Source organism: Lactuca virosa, chromosome 8 (assembly GCF_052849685.1).
Source record: "Lactuca virosa cultivar CGN04683 chromosome 8, Lactuca_virosa_CGN04683_v6, whole genome shotgun sequence".
NCBI lineage: Eukaryota > Viridiplantae > Streptophyta > Magnoliopsida > Asterales > Asteraceae > Lactuca > Lactuca virosa.
Window position 1 is genome coordinate 121325715 of NC_136433.1, and position 23618 is coordinate 121349332.

The 23618-nt window shown below is 39.7% G+C and overlaps 1 protein-coding gene across 1 annotated transcript; it reads right to left on the minus strand.

Annotated features, from left to right (window-relative positions):
* Nucleotides 1-1063: 1063 nt before the first annotated feature.
* On the minus strand, nucleotides 1064-1813 carry LOC145130795 (uncharacterized). The gene has a single exon (XM_079065559.1). It carries the CDS (start codon nucleotides 1811-1813, stop codon nucleotides 1064-1066), a length of 750 nt encoding a protein of 249 aa, XP_078921685.1.
* Between the last annotated feature and the right edge of the window lie 21805 nt (nucleotides 1814-23618).

Sequence of the window (23618 nt, forward strand, 5' to 3'; positions counted from 1 at the left end):
ATGGAATGTGCGGAATAAGAAAAGATCTAGTGAATCATCATGTAAACTCAAGAACACAAGGAGTAAATAAATCTGTGTAAGCTCATATTAGATCTAAAAAGGATATACAAATGGGTTTGTATAAATTTCTCTCTCTAGTCTAACACTCCAAAATGATCATCTCTAAATATGAGTGTCACTCACTTCCTATTTATAGGAAAGAAAACTCATTTACACATAGAAAGGAGTAAAGCAGAAATACATCCAAGTGTGACATTGCACCCTAACGTAGTATAGCTCTTGGGACGCTATATTCTTTTCATCTAGTGCTTTGTTGCAGTCTGAAAGCACGGAAACACATGTGTCATTAAGTCTTTCTAAGTATGGTTCACAATCATGCATGCTGAAATAATTAGAATGGATCATGATTTTTACCTATTCGGCGATGCTGAGGGTGCCGTCTTTGGCCATATAGCAGTAATTCCTCTGCAAATTTGTCGATCCATCTTCTTCACCAGTTGCAATCATGCACATCTTCCCTTTTTTCTTGTTGTTGTCAAACTCTTCGTCCTCATCTACGCATGACGACACTTGATGATCCATCTTCACTTGAGCAACATACGTTCTTGCCTTTTCTTTTTCTTCCATCTCTTGGGCCATTCTAAGGTAGAACGTCTTGTCCTTAAACACATTAGTTTTGTAGTCTTTGGCAAAGTGATTCTCTTTATGACACTTGTGACAGATAATGACTTCATTTCTCTTCAGTTGAGCTACCGGAGTCTGATGGTTTGTTGGACTGTGGTGCCTCTTTGGAATGATGTGCATTCGGTGGTTGTGGTGGATGGTAAGGGTTTCGGCGATATCGTGAGTGGTTATTCTGCGGATTGAAGTTGCGGTTAAAAGGTTGTTTGGTAAACTGTTGATTTTTAAGAAATGATGGTGGTGGTAGTCGGTTGAATTGCTGGATAACCAAGGCGATGACATTCTGGAATTCTTCTTCGTCATCGATTTCAGCATCAGCCTCATCTGACTGCGGTGGGTTGTCACATGAAAGTAGACAGGATGATTCCCTAGGATATGAGTACTATGGAGGTTTGACTTGTGGGGTTTGAGCTATCAGGGCGAGTGGTCCACCCAGGTCTGCATAATCTTTCAGCACAGTTGATTCTTGTGCTTGAAGTTCTCCATATAATTTGAAAAAGGACAACATATGAATCTTTCTATCCCCTTGCACAATCATCTTTGCGGTAGACCAATGTCTTCCAAAACCATTGAGAAACTGCAAGTTTGTTTCATGATTGCTTCGAACTGTACCCGCATTTGATAACTTCGTGATAATAAGATTGAATCGTTTGAATGAATCGTCAAGACTTTCACCGGGAAGAGCTTTAAAGTTGTTAAACTCAATGAGAGCTGTGGTGAGTTTCTTATCATGAGCTTCTTTTGACCCTTGATAGAGATTCTTGAGCACATCCCAGATCTCCTTAGCAGATTTGCAGTTGATGATGATGTCAAAATTATCTAGAGCAACATCGCAAGAGATTCCATAGAATTTTATGGCAACATTTTCCATTTTGCAAAGATCATCTTTGGTTGGTCGATCCATTGCAGCCGTACCTCCACTTAGTCGTGCTTGAGTACCATCTGTTTGAACACGAGTAAGAACAGGCACATGGGGTCCTTCTTCCACAGATCTCCACACGTATCTTCCGAGCCTCTTATGATACCTTTCCATTCTTTGGGACCAATGATAGTATTCATTTGCAACAAGTATTGGTGCTCTGTTCGAGACTCCAACACTGTTTGAAACATTCAATGATAAAGCTTGTGCCATATTTCCTTTGTTTTATTTTTTTTTGTTTTTTTTTTATTTTCAACAATGAGCTTTAGTGGTATAGAAGGCTTTTCAAAATCAGATTTTTGTTAAAAAAGCAACCACTTTGGCTCTGATACCAATTGTTGAGAGAAAAACTTTTGAGAAACACTTGAACAAACGTTAGTACAAGGTAACAGTTGCGGAATAAGTTAATCTCAAGGATCAAGTTAGCTCAACAATAATAAGTTAGAAGTGTTAGATAGTTAGTTGCGGAAATGTAAAGGAAATATAAATGACAACAAGTTATATCAAGTAGACATCAAACTGATTTGTAACAAGGTTTGCAGTCAAACACAAGTTAGTAAGTGTGAATAGTTTAAGATGAAGAGGATCTCAGTTTATCAGAAGATAATAGATATAATGATCTTTTTATTTCGATGACAGTTCAAAAAGATCGTGAAGAAGTGTGTATGATTACATGAAGAGGGAGTCTGTAACATCCATAAAGTTCAAGCCAATTTAAAACTTTTTCAATCATTCAAAACCCATTAGTTATTACAAAACGTATTCAAAATATTTTCATATCAGAGAATCCCAACTGCAAGTAACTGAAACAAAATCAACAACTGTAAGCCTAAAGCTTAGTGAGTTCCCCCAAAATACCAACGCCATACAATCAAAACAATAACATACCAAAGAGCATGCATATAGAGTCTATAGTATGACTGGACTGCCCTCACCGGGTCATCAGTCTATCTGGCCCACTCTCAGAACCTTCAGCATGTCTGGTCCACCCTATTGGGTCTTCATCCTGTTTGGACCGTTCTTCGGGCCTTCGACCTGACTAGTACGCCCTACCGGGTCTGCAGTCTATCCGGGCCGCCCTGGGTATGTTGGCCTAGAGCACAAAGCAGGACCACATCAACCCACCTCCAATCATACAAATAACACATAATATCATACACCAGCTAACATGTACATATCAGTCATACAGATCTACCGATCAGTAATCATAGCATTATCCTATATACCAGGATACCGAGCTAACATATCACTAAACATAACATCATCCTATAACCAGGATACCGATCTAACAGATCATTAACACAACATCATCCTATAACCAGGATACAATCCAAAAAGGGCCAGCCTTGGTGCCTTAGACCCTGTTGATATAGTGAGAAGAACTCCCCTCACAATGTCGAACTGAACTGAAAAGATCAAGCTTTCGAATCACAACTCCAAACTCAAATACCTACAACCACCATAGGACCAATTCCATCAAGATCCAAATTACCATAATACCCTTAAAGTCAAACTCGGTCAACCATGGTCAAAGTCAATAGTCAATAGTCAAATTTAACAGTCCATATTGACCCAACTCGTCGAGTTCTTTTATCAACTCGTCGAGTTCCTGCAGTTGTTCAGAAGACCGGGAAAACTCTTGTCAACTCGTCGAGTCATTTCACCCATTCATCGAGTTCACTCAACATCCAGAAGGAGGGTAAACCCTAATCAACTCATCGAGTTATTCTTGTCTTAACGTGTTCAGCCCTTTCCAGTCGACTCCAAGGCCCCAAACTACAAATCTAGCCTCTTAGGACTGAGATACCACGTAAAGTTGCTAACTTTACGGGCATACAAGGCTTTAAAGGGACTCAAACATGAAAACTAACCTTAGTAAGAGGTTTAGGTCATGGCGGAGGGCCAAGACTAGATAAAGTCGACCAATTTATATTCATGGAGGCCTATAGGTGTCCAGATCTGAAACCACCACCTTTGTACAAGCTCAAATCCGAGAATGGCCCCATTTTTCACTAGAAATGATCATATTTTTGCATAAGGGAAGATCTAAGAAATGGAAAGCAAAGGTAAAGACTTTTTACCTCCAAATGAATGCCAAAACGAAGTAGATGCTGGATCTACAAGCTCCTTCTCATTCATAGCTTCTCAATCTTCAATTCTCTTCAAGAAATGCACCAAACACACACTATTTAGCCTCACACACTCAAAATAGAAGGTTAGCTCTATTAGGTTTTGTTTCTGAACGTGAAGGTGGTAAGGGAGGATGGAGGGAGGACTTAAGGTCCTTTAAATAGGATGCAAACCCTAAAATTAGGGTTTTCATGAACAACCTCTACTCGTCGAGTTGGGTCCTCCAACTCGTCGAGTAGGTTCTAAAATTCACGCGGGCTGACTAGGTTCTACACGACGAGTTGGGGCCTCCAACTTGTCGAGTTGTCCTAATATTATGAATATAAAAGCTTTTAATTTATACATGGGATTCGGGATGTTAAAATTCTCCCCCACTTGAACTAGTCTTCATCTTCAAAGTCTGTTGCGGTGAACAACTCTGGATAATGCTCCCGCATCTCGGCCTATAGCTCCCAAGTCCACTCGGATCCCATCCGGTGCTGCCAATGTACCTTTACCAAAGGTATCTCCTTGTTACGTAAGATCTTCACCTTCCTTTCCAAAACAGCCATCGGTCTCTCTACGTAATTCAGGCGCTCGTCGACATGAATATCATCCAATGATACAATCGCCTCCTCATCCAATACGCACTTCCGCAACTGTGACACATGGAATGTGCTATGAATCTGACTAAGCTCCCCAGGGAGGTCTAGTCTATACGCCACATTGCCAACCCTGGAAATAATCTGAAAGGGTCCAATGTATCGGGGACCCAATTCCCCCTCTTCCTGAAGCGTATCACACCCTTCTAGGGTGAGACCTTCAGTAGTACCATGTCTCCGACCTGAAACTCCAATTCAGATCGACGTCGGTCGGCGTAGCTCTTATGCCGACTCTGAGCAAGCTGCAACCGCTATCTGATCTGTTGTATCATATCGGTAGTCTGCAAGACCACCTCGGTCCGACCCATCACCCTGTGACCAACCTCTCCCTAACAGACATCTCTGTCCATACAACAACTCATAAGGTGGAGCACGAATACTGGAGTGAAATTTGTTGTTGTAGGAGACCTATGCAAGGGGTAGGTAGGAGTCCCAGCTCCCACCGAAGTCAATAATGCAGGCCTGTAACATAGCCTCATGGGTTTGAATGGTCCGCTTGCTGTGGCCGTCTGTCTGCGGATGATAAGTTGTACTGAAATGCAGTGGCGTGCCCAGTTCCTCGTGTAACTTCTGCCAGAAACGAGAGGTGAACCAAACATCACGGTCTGAAACGATAGAGCAACAATCTCGCGGATATACACATCGACCAGGTTCTCGGCCGATGAGCTCTCCCGAATAGGTAGAAAATAGGCACTCTTGGTCAATCGATCCACGATGACCCAAATAGCATCGAAGCCCTTTGCCGTTCTCGGCAATTTGGTGATGAAGTCCATCGTGATCTGCTCCCACTTCCACATGGGAATCTCTAGAGGCTGCAGCTTTCCATGCGACCTCTGATGCTTGGCCTTGACCATCCTGTAGGTCAAGCACCTTTCGACGTACCAGGCGATCTCACACTTCATGTACGGCCACCAGTAACTCAAACTCAGATCCCGGTATATCTTGGTGGCCCCCAGGTGAATAAAGAAGCAAGACTTATGATCCTCCTCCAATACAATCTGTCGTAGCCCACCAGACATCGGTACCCATACCCGACCACAACGGGTCAACGATCCCCGAATTTCCTGCACAAATCAGGTGATCTCGCCTCTAATCCTTTCAAGCTTCCAGTTCTCCTATTTTACACCCTCAGCCTGAGCTTCCCTGATCAAGCTCACAAGTGGAGAATCTACAAATATCCTCATACATGCCGCTGGAACAGAAGATCCAGCCGACTTGCGGCTTAGGGCGTCCGCCACAACGTTCGCTTTATCCGGATGGTAAAGGATATCGCAGTCATAATCCTTGACTACGTCCAGCCACCTGCGTTGCCTCATGTTCAGGTTCGGCTGATCCATGAAATGTCTCAAACTCTTCTGGTCCGTGTATATGGTACATCGGACCCCGTAGAGATAATGTCTCCAAATCTTGAGAGCGAATACCACCGCCCCCAACTCTAAATCGTGTGTAGGATATCTCGTCTCATGCGGCGTCAACTGCCCTGACGTGTAGGCTATCACTAGTCCTCTCTACATGAGGACTGCTCCCAGTCCTGTGATGGATGCATCACAGAACACTACAAAATCCTCAACTCCCTCCGGGAGAGTTAAGACTGGAGCCTTGCAAAGTCGTTGTCTGAGGGTCTCAAATGCCCTCTATTCCTCAGAGCCCCACCGGAAATCCACCGCCTTCCTCGTCAGACGAGTGAGGGGTACTACAATCTTGGAGAAATCATGTATGAATCTCCAGTAGCTCCTGATATCTGAGGGAGATTTCAGAACCTCCCACTGCATAAATGCCTCGATCTTGGTTGGATCAACCAAATTCCCCTCCTGGTTAACGAGATGTCCAAGGAACTGAACGTCTCGTAACCAAAACTCGCACTTCAAGAACTTGGCATAAAGTCGTTCTCATCTCAATACTCCCAATAGCTCCCGAAGGTGCTCCTTATGCTACTCTCTGGTCTTAGAATACACCAATATGTCATCTATAAACACAATGACTGAGTGATCGAGCATCGGGCTACATACCCGATTCATCAGGTCCATAAATACAACTGGTGCGTTGGTGAGCTCAAACGGCATCACCACGAACTCGTAATGTCCATAACGAGTTCGGAACGCGGTCTTCTACACGTCCTCCTCCCTCACCCCGACCTGATGGTACCCGAACCTCAAATCTATCTTGGAGAACCAAGATGCTACCTATAGTTGATCAAAGAGATCATCGATCCATGGTAGTGGATAATGGTTCCTCACCGTTAACTTGTGCAACTCCCGGTAATCAATGCTCATCCGGTGTGAACCATCCTTCTTCTTGACGAAGAGAATCGGTGCTCCCCACGGAGAACTGCTCGGACGAATGAACTACTTTCTTAGCAGCTCCGACATCTGAGATGATAGCTCCTGCATCTCACGTGGTGCCAATCAGTACGGCACCCTGGCGATAGGGGCCGCACCTAGCACAAGGTGGATCCTGAACTCGACCTGTCTCTCCGGAGGCACTCCGGGTAACTCCTCCGGGAATACATCAGCAAATTCTCGGAAGACTGTAACATCTGACACCGAGACCTGATCCCTGACTCGCGTATCCACAAAATACGCCAAATAACCCGCACACCCGTGCTAAATATACTGTTGATCCCTAGCGGCTGAACAGAACCCTGAACGCAACCTGGTGCCCTCGTCGTAGATAACCAGTTCTCCCCCACTTGGGGTTCGAACTACCACACGCTGAACCTCACAGTCGATCATGACAGCGAATCGACTCAGCCAGTCCATACCCACTATCACACAAACTTGCCCCATGGGAATCGGAATCAAATCAATCGGGAAGTATACCCCGAAGATCTCCAGAATGCTACACCGATAGACTGAAAAAGCATAAATCACGTGTTCGTTGGCGATGGAGACTAGCAACGGACACTCTAGCTATCCTAAGGGTAAACCGAACTCCCTACTAAAAGGTTGTGAAACAAAAGACCGACTCGCCCCCGAGTCAAACAATACCAGAGTAGGTAAGGAGTTCACTAACAACATACCTAACATAGGTACAACAAATAAAAGCATAAAATAAATACAATCAACCGGATGAGGGATAGAAACATACCAGCAACCACATCTGGTGCTGCCCTGGCCTCCTCGGCTGTGAGCTCGAAGGAGCATCGCTGAGCCCTCGGGGGCCCTGCTCTACCCTGACTCCCATTAGTAATCCTCAGTGTAGCTGGCGCTGGAGCCTGCACCGGACTAGCAGCGAGCACTGGACAATTAGTCTTCACATGAACAACTTGATTGCAGTGGTAGCAAATCCTCATCTCCTGAACCGGGGCTAACTGACGGCAATCCCTCGCAAAGTGCCCCTCCTTGACGCACTTGCAGCACCCACTACCTAATCGAAATACTCCCGAATCACCATTCCTGTACTTTCCACAAGTACGGCCACACTGGCCTCCAGACCTAGAATTGGCGGTCTTAGACTGCTTTGGCACCGGTTGTGATTGCATATGGGCCTGTCTCTCCTCTCTCAACTGTAACTTAATCTCCAGCTCACGCTGCCTAGCGGCCTCTTGTAACTCCAGTAACGTATCACAACGCTGAGTAGCAACAAACTGTATGATGTCAGTCTTGAGCTTGATCATATAATGTGTCATATGAGCTTTCTTAGAAGCAAACTTCGGGCAAAACATCACCCTCTCGGTAAACATACGGGTGATCTCCGTTACCGACTCTGTATCCTGTCTCAGCTCCAAAAACTCCTGAGCCAGTCGCTCTCGATCGACCGAAGGAATGTAGTGGGAGCAGAACATCTCCCTCAACTGAGCCCATGTCACTGCAGCTCTCTGATCATCAGTATACGACCCTGTCATCAATCTCCACCAGTCCTTTGCTCCGAACCTCAACAGGTTCAGAGCACACCTGACCTTCTGGTCAGTAGGACATGAGCATCTGCAAAAGTATCCCACAATGGAAGATAGCCAGCTCATGGCTATGATCGGGTCATGAGTCCCATCAAAAGTCGGGCGCTTCGTGTTATCGAAGTCCCGGTACTTGAAAACCCGACTGGCCCCACTACCTGCAGCTGCTATGGCTGTGGAAGCTACAGCGGCAACCGTCTCAGCAATGGTTTCATAGCGCTCATCGAAGCACTCAACCATAGCGGTCTTAATAGACCCAAACATCTCCGAAAACTGAGCCGAGAACAGTGTAGCAACCTCATCACGCAGGATCTCCCTAATCCTGGTGTCCAACTCATCTGGTCTCATCTAACCAATGGTCTCGGGTACTGCTGGTCCGCCCTGACTGCCCTCTCCTGAGCCCGATCCGGATCTGGTCACAAATCGCCTCGTAACCACCATGCTGAAAATATATCAGGAAGATATCAGACATTCCATATAATAACGGGGAACCAACTCCCAACAAAGCCTTAGGGGTTATGATTTCCTTGCTACACGTATGGGTCATGTGCTTTCAGTAGTAGGGGCCCATACTACCTTCCACACATACCCATATTTGTCTCAAGTATCATCACAACACCCTAACCATATACATAAACATAGGTGAGCACTCAATCCTCACTCCTAGAGGAAGGCTAAATATCTAAAACTAACCGACTGACCCCGCACCATTCATCCATGAAAATCCACCAACTCTACAGCACTCGTTTATGCTAGCCATACATAACGCTGGACCCTATAGAATTTCGAATACTTGATCCTACCCTAAGCCGTTCATTAAACAAGAACTGGAAATAAGGCCAAACCAAACATTCTCAGGCTATAAGTTCTTAGTTATATACAGTCGTGATGCATACACTAAGCAACTACAGTAATGATGTCAATTTCCTATAAGAAGAACCCTAGGCTATCAGGCATCATATAATCAGGCAATTCTATCATGAAATTCGTGAAGATCCCTAGCCTATCACTAACATTTAGTTCTAACACATCACAATATCAAAAATCCATATGGTATTTTGGGGTCTACTTACTGGCTCTGGCTGATCATACACTTTGCATCCTCCTTTAGTATTTTAAAAACCATTTGAAAATCATTTTGAAAATCTTTTCCTTAGTTTGAGACTGGATTCACACGAGTGTTCCTCTAATTCACTCCAACCAAGGCTCTGATACGAACTTGTAACATCCATAAAATTCAAGCCAGTTTAAAACTTTTTCAATCATTCAAAACCCATTAGTTATTACAAAATATTTTCAAAATAGTTTCATATCAGAGAATCCCAAAAATCAAAGTCATAAAATGTGAGGAGGTGCACGATCACGCTTTCGCATTCCCGTGATCATCAGAAGTACCTGCAACAAAATCAAAACCGATAAGCCCGAAGCTTAGTGAGTTCCCCCAAAATACCAAGGCCATACAATCAAAACAATATCATAGCAAACATCATGCATATAGAGTCTACAGTGTGAATGGACCGTCCTCACCGAGATATCAGTCTATCTGGCCCACTCTCAGAACCTTCAGTATGTCTGGTCCGCCCTATTGGGCCTTCTGCCTGTCTAGACCGTTCTCCGGGCCTTCGGCCTAACTAGTACGCCCTACCGGGTCTGCAGTCTATCCGGGCCGCCTTGGTTATGTTGGCCTAGAGCACAAAGCAGGACCGCATCAACCCACCTCCAATCATACAAATAACACATAATATCATACGCTAGCTAGCATGTACATATCAGTCATACATATCTACTGATCACTCACTAATCATAGAATTATCCTATATACCAGGATACTGATCTAACAGATCACTAAACATAACATCATTCTATAACCAGGATACCGATCAAACATATCACTAACATAGCATCATCCTATAACCAAGATACAATCCAAACATGGCCGACGTTGGTGCCTTAGACCCTGTTGATATAGTGAGAAGAACTCACCTCACAATGTCAAACTGAACTGAAAAGATCAAACTTTAGAATCATAGCTCCAAACTCAAATACCTAAAACCACCATAGGACCAATTCCATCAACATTCAAATTACCAGAATACCCTTAAAGTCAAACTTGGTCAACCATGGTCAAAGTCAACAGTCAACAGTCAAAGTCAACAGTCCATGTTGACCCAACTCGTCGGGTGCATCTAGCAACTCGTCGAGTTCCTCCAGTTGTTCAGAAGACTGGGAAAACTCTTGTCAACTCGTCATGTCATCTCACACACCCACCGAGTTCAGTCAGTATCCAGAATGCGGGTAAACTCTAACCAACTCGACGAGTTGGCTACGCAACTCGTTGAGTTCTTCTTGTCTTAACGTGTTCATCCCTTTCCAATCAACTCCAAGGCCCCAAACTATAGATCTAGTCTCTTAGGACTAAGATACAACGTAAATTCGCTAATTTTACATGCATGAAAGGCTTCAAAGGGATTCAAACACTAAAACTAAGCTTAGTAAGAGGTTTAGGGCATGGAGGAGGGCCAAGACTAGATAAAGTCAACCACTTTATGTTCATGGAGGCCTAGAGGTGTCCAGATCTGAAACCACCTCCTCTGGACAAGCTCAATCCGAGAATGACCCCATTTTGCACTAGAAATGATCATATTCTTGCATAAGGGAAGATATAAGAAATGGAAAGTCAAGGTAAAGACTTTTTACCTCCAAATGAATGCCAAAACGACGTAGATACTGGATCTACAAGCTCCTTCTCGTGCCTAGCATCTCAATCGTCAAGTCTCTTCAAGAAATGCACCACACACACACACTATTTAGCCTCACACACACTCAAAATAGAAGGTTAGCTCGAAAAGGGTTTGTTTTTGAACGTGAAGGTGGTAAGGGAGGCTAGAGGGAGGACTTAAGGTCCTTTAAATAGGGTGCAAACCCTAAAAATTATGGTTTTCAAGCACAACCTCTATTCGTCGAGTTGGGTCCTCCAACTCGTCGAGTAGGTTCTAAAATTCATGTGGACTGACCAGGTTCTACACGCCGAGTTGGGGCCTCCAACTCGTCGAGTTGCCCTAATAATATAAAAAGCTTTAAATTTATATTTGGGAGTCGGGATGTTACAAAGTCTCTATTTATAGAGTCGCAACAAGTTACATCTGAAATAAACAATTAATATCCTACTAACTAAAGTGACCATGCAAGGTTCACTGGATAAAGCTAAGCTAACACGTTAATTCAGTTACGTAACTAGAAAGTATTCATCATTCTTCACTGCGGCAGTGGTTTTGGTTCACTGCGGTTGACAAAATATCTTCTATAACTGCGGTAGACAAACTTCAGTTGCGGTAGCATCTCCAATTGCGGTTGATAAACAAGACTGCGGATCATTAAGTTAAACAACAACTCCTCCAACACTTTCTCGCTCTTGAGCATTCGTGCCAAGTTGACATTCGATGGATCCAATTTTAATTATTAGATTCGTAACATCAGAATGGTCTTGCGATTCGAGGAAAAGGAAAACATCCTCGACAAACAGTTGAATGAGATAGATGAATCTAAAGCTACTCCTGAAGAAATATCTGAGTATAGGGCCCAATGCAAAGATGCTACTAAGGTGTCATGCATTATGGTGGCAACTATGACTCTTGAGCTACAGGGGATTTTATGAGGACTATTGGCCTTATGAGATGTGCCATGACTTGATGGATAAGTACCATCAAAGAGCACATCAAGAGAGTTATGAGATAGTCATGTCATTCATAACGACTAAGATGAACGATGGAGAGTCCATCACGACCCACCTGCAACGCATGCAACACTATGTGGATCGTTTGCTGAAACTTAATGTGAACTTCAATGAGGAGCTGGCTATTGACATAGTCTTTCACTCATTTCCTCCTTAGTATGATCAAGTCAAAATGACTTATCATTTAAGCAAAGAGGAAGTCACGTTGAGCAAACTTCAAGGCTTACTGAGAACCGATGAAAGTGGATTGAAACGAAAAAGTGTTGAATCCACTCCTAGTGTTGTTGCCCCTGTCCTGGCTATTGTACAAAGGAAGGGGAAAAAGAGGAAAGCTCCCTCTAAGAAAAACTAGATGGGAAGGTCTCATGATGGGTCTTCTAGTAGTGGACCCAAAGGAAAAACCAGTTCTGCTCCCCTTGCCTCAGATCCAAAAGATGCAACGTGCTTCTACTTCCAAGACAAGGGGCATTGGAAACGAAGATTCCCTAAGTACCTGCAAGACATTAAGGATGGCAAGATCAAACCTACCTCGGCAAGTATTTATATTATTTTGTCTAAAAACTCATTGCATTCTAATTCTTGGGTCCTTGATACATGATGTGGTTTAGACTTCAATAATTGTTGCTACTCGTCAGAAATGACAAGGAATATTATTTCTTTTCATGGTTTATACAGACAAGGTTTCAGATATTCTTTTAATAATGAGAATGGATCTATTAATGCTTATTATAATGGTATATTTTATTTTGAAGCATTTCCTTGTGATGGTGTATATGAAATTGTGATGGTTGTAGACAATTTAGGAAATAGTATGTTGCAAATTGATGTGTCTAATGGTTTAGACAAAGCATGCTTGTGGCATTGGCGTCTTGGACATATCAACAAGAAGCGCATTGCCCAACTCCAAAAGGATGGAGAGTTGGAATCATTTGACCTTAGGCAAGATGATACATGCGAATCTTGTTTGCTTGGAAACATGACTAAATCACCTTTCACTGCTATTTGTGAAAGAGGTGAAGGTTTATTGGATCTCATACACACAGATGTGTATGGGCCCTTCAGATCCACCATAAGGGATGCAAATCAATTTTATGTGACTTTTACTGATGATTATAGCAGATATGGATATATCTACTTAATCAAGCATAAGTCAGAAACTTTTGAAAAGTTCAAAGAGTTTAAACATGAAGTCGAAAATCAATTGGGCAGGAAGATCAAGATGCTTAGATCCGATAGCGGTGGTGAGTATCTTAGTATCGAGTTCCACGCCTACCTCAAGTTATGTGGAATTTTTTCACAATTGACACCTCCCAGGACACCATAACTTAATGGTGTGGCTGAGAGGCGTAATCGAACCTTGTTGGACATAGTTCGTTCCATGATAAGTCGAGCTTCGCTACCAATTTCATTATGGGGGTATGCCTAAGAGACTGCCGCCCATATCCTTAATCTAGTCCCAACAAATAAGGTTGCCAAAACACCTCACGAGATGTGGATAGAGAATGTACCCACGATGTGGTCTTCGTAGCATGAAGGGGAGTCTTCCGCGAGAGGGAACTCATATGCAAAGAGGACAGTGGCAGTACAATTGATCTTGAAGAAATTCAAGAGTCAAGCGATGAAGGAACCTCTAACACTAGCACTCAACCTGAGAAAGAAATTCATGTTGAACCTATTGACGAGTCATTACCTCTTAGACGTTCCAATCGAGTTAGAATGGCACCCGAGTTTTATGGTTTCCATATTACCACAGATGGTGATAATTTTATCAGTGATATTATACTGATAAATTTGGATGAGCCTTCTAACTATAAGGAAGCCATGGCGGGCCCTAAGTCTGCCAAGTGGAAAGAGGCATTGGAGAACGAGATCCAGTCCATGTATGATAATCAAGTTTGGAACATCGTTGACAATGTGCCAGGTCGTAAGACAGTTGGGTGCAAATAGATCTTCAAGAAGAAGACGGACATGGATGGAAAGGTACACACATTCAAGGAGCAGCTCGTTGCGAAGGGCTTTACTCAAACCCTAGGGCTTGACTATGATGAGACCTTATCACCAGTGGCTAAGATTAAATCTATTAGGGTTATGTTAGCCGTATTTGCGTTTCATAATTATGAAATATGGCAGATGAATGTCAAAACTGCTTTCCTTAATGGGTAGCTGGCTGAAGATGTTTACATGAGTCAGCCAGAGGGTTTTGTGGATGCTAATTACCCCAATAGAGTGTGTAAGCTTGAGAAATCAATCTATGGATTGAAGAAAGCTTCTCGTAGATGGAATCTTTGCTTCGATGAGAAAGTCAAAGAGCTTTGTATCTCTAGGAGTGAAGATGAGTCTTGTCTATATGTCAAAGCTAGTGGGAGTATAGTTAACTTTCTAGTATTATATGTTGATGACATATTACTTATAGGAAACGACGTTCCAACTATGTAGGAGGTTAAGTACTGGCTTGGTAAATGTTTCGCTATGAAGTATCTAGGATAGGCTGCTTATATTCTAGGAATAAGGATCTTGAGAAATAGGAGTAGAAGTCTAATTGGACTTAGTCAAAGTACTTACTTGGATAAAGTCCTAAAGCATTTTAGCATGGACAATTCGAAGAAAGGAGAATTACCTATCCAGAGAAACACCAAGATGAGTAAGACTCGGAGTCCGAGTACCGATGCCAAGATAGCGAAGACGAGTCAAGTTCCATATGCTTCCGCCGTTGGCTCGATCATGTACGCTATGACATGTACTCGCCCTGATGTGGCTTTTTCTTTGAGCATGGTCAGACGATATCAAGGGAACCCGAGTAAAACTCACTGGATAGCGGTCTAGAACATTCTTAAATACCTACGAAGGACTAAGGACTAGGTCCTTGTACTTGGTGGCAGTGATGATTTGAGAGTTACTGGTTATAGTGATGTCAGTTTTCAGACAGACCGAGACAACTTTCGTTCTCAGTCTGGTTGGTTGTTTACACTCAATGGAGGAGTAGTAACTTGGAAAAGTTCCAATTAGGAGACCGTGGTTGATTCAACATGTGATTCAGAGTATATAGCCACGAGCGAAGCGTCAAAGGAGGCTAAATGGTTGAATCACTTCATTGGAGACCTTGGAGTTGTACCGGCCATAAAGGAGCCCATAGAGATTTTTTGTGATAATGAAGGAGCGGTTTCCTTGACCAAGGAACCAAGGGATCATGGAAGATCCAGATATAGCGACACAAAATATCACTTCATCAGAGATCGGGTAAAATAAGGACTCCTCGTCGTCAAGAGGGTATCATCTGAAAAGAATCATGCACTTTTACTAATTAGATAGATATTTTGAAACTTGTAACAAATGAATGAAATTTACATTTGATGATTAAATAAATAGAAATTTGTTTATGAGTATTGTTTACTATCTTTTGACAATTTTTTATCATTGTGTTTCACTTTTGCATGTTTTACTTCCTGAATAATTGGATTATTCAAACATCCACAGTCGATCATACTTTGGAAGTAAGTAATGAATTAAGACTGTCATGAATTGGCTTGTAGATTGTCTAAGTGTTTAGACATAGCAAATGTTTGCTACAACATTCATGAGTACTCCTGAAATGGGGATTTGAGTATTGGATTAAACCCACGCTCATAGAATTACTTCATGGAATTTATCGCGAGAAATTATGAGATGATAATATTGTGTAATCTTTGAACGAAGATATATGAGTTGTTGTTTACGAGTTGGTTGTGCATTGATAATATGTAAACACATCAGTAACTTGATATTATAAAACGTATTGTTGTGTACGATTTGATGAGTAAATAGTACAAGCATATAAGTAAAAGTTTATATGTTCCTTTTGTCCTAAGGGGAAAAGCGATCTATTAGTCCCCTCGATGATTTGGTGTTGAGTTATGTGCCCCGCCCGATCAGGACTAAATTGATGTGTTCAATTAAGTTCATTGTCATACAAATCAGAAATCGGGAAACAAATTATTGGACAATGAGAATGATTCTATTCCATGTCATTTGTCCGCATGATATCTTGCAGAATGGAGGATTATATGATCCCTTATCTTAGGACTTGTAACTGACTAGGTTAGAGTTCGACAACGGCCTTTCAAAAGCTACGATTGCTAGTCAAAATTTGAGGTTATATTTGCAATCATAGTTATCAAAGTTATCCAAGTGGGAGATTGTTGGATTAGGTGTCTACGCCCATAACTATAATTGATATGTACTTGATCTGATATTAGCAAGGTCCTTTTGGGTTGCCTTCACTCTAGCAACTTGACATGATGCTTTTGGTGAGAGTGGTTGATAAATTATTTATTAATGTATTATGAGAATAATATATTAATTAAGAATCATGTTATTTAATTAGTATTTAATCAGAAATTAATTTGGATCTAATTTTGGGATTAAAGGAACTGATTAAAGAAACAGGAGTTGTTTACAAATCATTGATAGTTGTGAAACTGGGCTACTGGACTCCTTAGTTAGGAGTGGACGAAAACTATAGGGAGGCCCTATAGATTTCGTCCAAGGCTTCTTAATAAGAGTCCATGGGTTGCTTAAGCCTTAAGCAGGAAATTAGGGTTTCCTCCAGAAAACCCTAGCAGCCCACCGCTATATAAAGACCCCACCACTTAGGGATTTCGGCCAATGCTTGCTACTCCAAACCCTAGCGGAAATTCTAAGTGAATTCCCTCCTCTCTCCTCTCATCCTCTTTCTATTGGTGTTTGTAAGCAATTAGGGGTGTAACATTTGAGGCACTAAGCTTTCAACAGTCAAGATCTACAAGGTGTTCTTATTATTACTACATAACAAGTAAGGTAAACTTCTAAACCCTAATTTTATATAGATTTCCATTTATATAAGCTAGATCTAGAGTTTTGCTTTGGTATTAAATTTTCATGTTCAACTAGTGAAAAACTTAGATCCAAAACAATTAGGGTTGCATGTACACATATGTTGTAGTTATCCTTATAACCTATCACTAATTACAAGAATATACCAATATATTTAGTGGCTTAGACACCTTATTTAACATATACTTCACACTTAAACCTTGCTTGCCCTCAAGAAAATGTATAATCATAGAACAAAATTGCTAAAATTCCAAGTAGCTAATAAAAATAGAATAGAAAGTTCAAATCCTAAAATATTAAAAAATTTCTGTTTTTTATTGAATAGTGAAACACATGACTTTTGATGAAGCTTATGTAACAAAATTCCCTTCAATCAACCGCAAATCAGTTGGCTTGTGGTTATCAAATGTAAAACATCACTATGCAGGTACTAACGAAACTCTAAAGGCCGCAAATTGGTTTCACTCCTAACTGTATATCCTAAACTTGGAAATTAAAGCTAAAAAAATTAAAAATTTTAACAAAATTTGTTCCTACCTATAAGAATTTTATCCTTATACCCCACAATTAAGTTATCCCCTCATTGTAAATTCATAAAATCCATGGGTACGTAGTGGTGAGATATGAAGTCTGTATTGCTAACTTTTTTTATAAATTGAAGCTTCAAAATTCATCGTAAATATGGATTCTTGGATATTGCGGTGCTAAGATGAAAATGTCAGAACATGATTCTTCTCTTTAAGTCTTCAATTGTGATTTCTAATCTTCTTAAGAACACTAAAATATAATTGTCGCGTTGTGAAAAACAATCAGAACATTTGTTTCTGCACTAGATTAAATTGGCTCATTACTTCATTTGTAGTTTGATTCTCATCATCTTTGTGCAAAGTTTCCTAAAAATATTCATTCCATAACATAGAAACCCCACACTTAAATTAAATCCAATTTCAAAGGTGTGAAAGATGAATATGGAAGAAAATCAAAGAAGATAATTATATCAGATATAAAAAAGTAAATAGGTTCTACAGTATTTAAATGAAAACATAAAAATTTCTTAAAAATTAAGATAAATTAAGATAAAGATCAAGTTGCCTCCCACAAGTGCTTTCTTTACTTGAGTCTTTTAGCCAGACTCCTCCTTCTTCTAGCTCTTGGTTGCTCCTTTTCTCTATTCCTCCCTATTTTTCTTGTATCCATTCATTCTCGTTCTATATGCTTGTCTTACATTTTCATTACTTGACATTAACACTTCTTCACTTGTCTTCTTTATTTTCTTTTCCTCTTTCTAATTTTCCCTCATTACTTTTACACTTTCCACTTCCAGAATTTGAATGAAATCTTCATTTCCTTGTTTGAATGGTATGTCATTTCCCCGTGCATAAAGAAAGTTTGATTTCTCTTCTTTCCTCTATTTAACTTTTATCATTGTTTCTTCTTTATCGGAGAATTTCAAAATTTATTTTTTAAACAATGAGAAAATATCATCATACTTTTCTCAATATCATATACACTAGTTTAAGATAGATAATCATCATTCCAAAAGTTCTCCATTAAATCAATATATAATGTGTCAACTCACAATTCATCGACTTCTAGTTCTTGACGCATCTATAGCTCTTTATCACTTAGAATTTCTTCTAGCAAATCATTGTTTGCGATGCTACTGATGTATTCATCACGTCACAAATATTTTTTCTTGTTAAATTTTTAATTAATAGAGTTTCTTGGCGTCGCGATGTCATGCGCTTCGCAGCACATAAACTCTCCAACTTCCATTCTTTCCAATTTCTCACATTGTTCATCCATCAACTTGAATATTGATTCAATTATCTCATCATCCCATTCTCCGTCATCTTGAAAGTCAGACATATACTTTCCATACTCTTCATCCAACATATTAATATATTCTTCAAATTGTTTGTCTTCACTTTCTTCATAGGCATCCACATGGAAAATATCTTGTTTTCCCTTTATAACTTTAGAATCTTCGGGACTAAAGGTAATTGAATTAGATCCTACCCTCAATGTAACGTTAGATTCTATTATATCTATCAATGCTCTAGTTGTGTTTTGGAACAGTCTTCCCAAGAATAATTGTAATACCGCTTTTTTGTAACAGGTATTGTTTCGATAAGTTCAAGTTGTTTACAAAACAAGTTGGATAAATAATGCGTGGAGTTGAGTTAAGTTGTGTATTGGTGTTTACTAAAGCATAGATGAAGAATTTTTAATTCATACAAAGACAATTCCGTGAATATAAAGTTTGTCGAAAACGGACGGACATTCTTATTATCGTGACACGATGTTGAGGTGTATGGTCTTAGAAACACATTGAATGGTCAATACACATGGTAATCAGAGAGGACATGTGCAAATCAGAGAGGACACTCATCATAAATCACGGTGCGACTCCTGGGGTTGAAGCATGGGTATAAATAGCTTTTATATGTGTCATTTGGGAGTTTTTGCACAATTGATTCAGAAGTAGCTCTGGAGGTGTTCCTAGAAATGGATGACTGGAAGATTGGGAATACAAGGATTGAGTTACAGGATTAGTCGATCTAACATTTATCTCCTTATTGTGTGATTACATTTATGTAATAGTTCGTAGATGATTGTAAGATACGAGTGTGTTATAGGAGTTCGTAATATGGTGTTATTATGAACTCGATTGTGAGATTAGTAGATACATCTTACATTTAAATTTATAGTCTGGGCTGTGGGGGTTATAAATCCTAATTTATAGGAGTTGCCAGATGTGTATGATTTAGATAACGACTTACTCGGTTATGCCAATAGCAATTGTATTGTGAAGTTTAATTAATTTGTTGACAAGTGGTCATAGAGTTTAGCTCTTAGTATGTTGTGAAGCTTGTTATTTGTTGAATAGGTGTTGGTATGTGACAAGCTGAGAGGCAGTGCGGTCCAGAAACTAAAGTTGGAGTTAGTATACTAAATGTCCAAGTGAATAACTCTATTTTAACACCAAATGATATTGATGTGTGTTCTTGTACAATAGGTAGATTTATGTTGTGCTATTAGTAACTTTTATATATACAACAAATATGGTGAACATTATTGTTTCGTAGTATGGAAGAGTTGTTATTGTATAGGTGTATCAAATGATATTATTACTTTCGACGAAGTACAACCATAACTGTTTAATTTAATGTTGGGTGATTATCTGATAGCGTTAGTGTAAGATTTGTTGTGGTATAAAATTTGTGGAAAGTCTCTAATAGTTTTAAGAGACAAAAATCAATTTTAGTAAGTTAATGTTGTAAAATAGGATACAAGCATGTCGTTGAAGATATATTATTATATCCTCTGATTTTCAATTATTATGTTATTGTAGTTGTTATTCACTAAGCCTCGTGGCCTACGGACTATTTTCATGTTTTTTTACAAGTTAGGTTATTATAGCACTCACCTCAGATCTTGTATTTGATGCCAATATGATGCCTGGTGATAACTGCATGTATTCCAGTATGCTAGTGTATACCAAAATATTTTATAAGGTTGTAATTAAATGAATTTTTAAGGGTATACCTAGTATAAGAATCTAAGTGTTACATTTATAACACTTCTTTATCTTCCTCCATATCAATTACAAAAATTCTATAAGAAAAAAAATCCTACACTCACAAGCATGTTTCGAACAATACCCTTCGGCTGATATGTTGATTTGTTAGCCATATGGATCGTCATCTTCGTGCTCTCTAGCTTTGATTCTCCAAGATTTAGTAAACAACGAATGTGACATTAGGCTAGCACTTGCTCCAGATTCGGTTAAAGAAAAAGATTTTAACCTTCCAAACTTGCACGATACCGTTAAGCTTCCAAGATACTCCTTCTTTTCTAGAATATTGTTCTAAATTCCATTCACCTCTTGTTTGTTTTTTCTTTCTTCAACCAAAGTAATTTGGCTCGATTTCAATCCTATCTGCTCTACGAATCTTTTATGTTCCACCTCCAGTTCATTCTTTGTTTTCTCTTTCGATAGGATAAGGGTTGTTGAATAGATTTCGTGTTCTGCATCATGCTTCATGGCGTAACAGGTTGTGGTTCGTGGTGAGAAGAATTTCCTGAGGGGTTTTAGGCATAACATTACAAACTTAAAACAATTAAGTGTGCATGCAACCTAAAACAAGATCTACGTTTTCTCTATTGAACCTATAACTATGACCATCATAGTAAGAACCCTAGAAACCCTAGGTAATTTTCAAAAAACACAAGAAAGGGTTTAGGATTACATACCTTATTTTTATTATAGTAAATAACAATTATCCTTGACTTGTAGAACCTTTGGAAGCAAGCACCACAAATGCCATGCCTCTAGTGGTTCACAAGAGGTTCACACCCAAGATGGAAAGAAAGAGATTATGAAGAGAGGAGAAGGGAGAAGGGAGAGCATAATTTCGGCCAATCCTTGGGAAGGAAGTGATTGCAGAAAATAAAAGGTCTAGGGGTCCTTATATAGTTTAACTAGGAAACAATGATTTAAATTAAATAATATTAATACAAATTTGGTAATTGCTTAGTTTCCTAATTATCTACATGGGATAATCTAGAAACTCTAGATTATCCCCCCTTGAAAGTATCCACCCTCTTGGTGGAAGGTTCTGGAGCCTTTTGTATAATTATTGAACAATTGCACTTTAGACCCTGCACTTTTAACTAATTCCATTAATCCTAAAATTAATTCCAATTAATTTATGATTAATTATTAATCAAATATTACTATTTATAATTAATATATTATCCTCATAACATATTAATAAATTATTTATTTCAATTTATTAATCAAATAATAAATCAACCTCTCTCTCCAAAAATCATCATGTCCTATTGCTAGGTTTAAGGGCAGCCAAAAGGAATGTCCTACTATCAATTCAAGTTTATACCAATTATAGTTATGGGCTTAGACACCTAATCCAATAGTCTCCCACTTGGATAAGTCTGTAACTACGATTGCCAATACAACTTCCGAATCGATCAGCAAATTGTAGCTTGCAAAAGTCATTGTCCACTCTGGCCCAGTCAGTAATGTGTCCTAAGATAAGTGACCATATAATCCTCTATTCTGCAAGATATATACAGACATGAGACATGGAACATAATCAGTCTCATTGTATAATACTTTGTTTCCCGATTTCTGATTTCTAATGACATAGAACTTCTAATCGAACACATCACTTTATGTGACATCCCCAAATTCACGGTCATTTTAAAAATTTTATTTATGTTTATTTGAAAATCAGAGTATTCATTTTAAAAGATAATATTGTGGAATTTGTTCCCAGAAAACATGATAAATATATTATTAAATCATTTTCGAAGAAATGTATTTTTCTTTATATTACAACTTTGGGATGTCATCGTCAATACAGAAACATAAGCATAAACAGATGTTGCATTCATTTACACTAGTGATTTACATCTCCTTTAATCTCTCAGTGTAATGTAGCTTCATATCGACACCTGTGATACAAATAAACTAAGTGGGTCAGGTTGGGAAACCTGGTGAGTACATATGGTTTTCAATCCACAATAATAAAGTTATTATGTTTCATCATCTCACAATTAACCCAATTACCCATCCCCATTATGTTCTTTATTTCTTAAGGATCTACCGTAAGAATCATCTATCCTTCATTCATTCATTCCTAAGGAATATCCTAAGGAATAGGAACGAAGTCCACCGTTGCCTATGGCACAGCTGCCAATGTTATCTATTAGGCACAACTGCCAATATTATCATTTAGGCACAACTTCCAGGATTATGATGTTCTTTATTAGGCACAGTTGTCGATATTATCATTTAGACGCAGCTGCCAGGATTATGATGCTCTCTATTAGGCTCAGCTATCGATATTATCCTTTAGGCACAACTGTTAGGATGTTTAGAGTACATCGTAGTTCAAAAATATCTACATGTTGTGGCACAGCTACCAATATTCATCTTTCACCCCTTATCATTCATCTACCCATGTTCTACCCAACATATGTGCAGATATAAAATACATGTACATTTTAAATCATTTAAAACATGTATAAATCGTTTATCCAGCATAGATACAAGGAACACAAATAATATACACACATAGCACGTAATTTATATTAAGTACTTCATATCTATGTGTAAGATGAAAGTAACTATGCACTCACTTGTTAAAGTGATGATTCCAAACTCGGGCAGCGCTTCGCTTCTAACAATTCTATTTTCCTTCGACAAAACCTAGTATCATTACCGCTAGATTTTAGTCTAATATTTATAGCGATTATTTACGATGGATATTGTTTTATAAATGTTAAAGAATACTTTTCAACCACTATGTACAGACAGGAGCCAAACATGAAACAACGGAGGGCAGGACCATTTTGGCATTATAGCACTTCTGAAATCCAACAACCCTATGCGGCCCTTCAAACCAGATTCCCCGTACCGCGAGTAGTTAAAAGGTATTATAAAAACACTTTATATATTATATTTTATGATATATTTATTTTTTATAAGTTCATAATAATGATATTGAATTTAAACATAAGCTATACTTGAAATAGGGTAAGCATAACTCACTTACCTGGAGGTTTGGCTAGGAACCGGGCTATGCGGGGGTAGAACTTGCAAGCCAAAAGATCTTCTTCTCAGAGCCTTCTAGCGCCCCGAGGCTTTCCTCTAGCAATTAGGAGTTACTAGGGCTTTGGGAGAGGTTTAGAGAGAAGTTAGAGAGAGAGAGAAGGGGTATGGTGTGAGGAAAATGGGGTGCTCTC

Excerpts from the sequence above, each read along its gene's own strand:
- LOC145130795 (XM_079065559.1), bottom strand. The coding sequence starts at position 1,813 with ATGGCACAAGCTTTATCATTGAATGTTTCAAACAGTGTTGGAGTCTCG.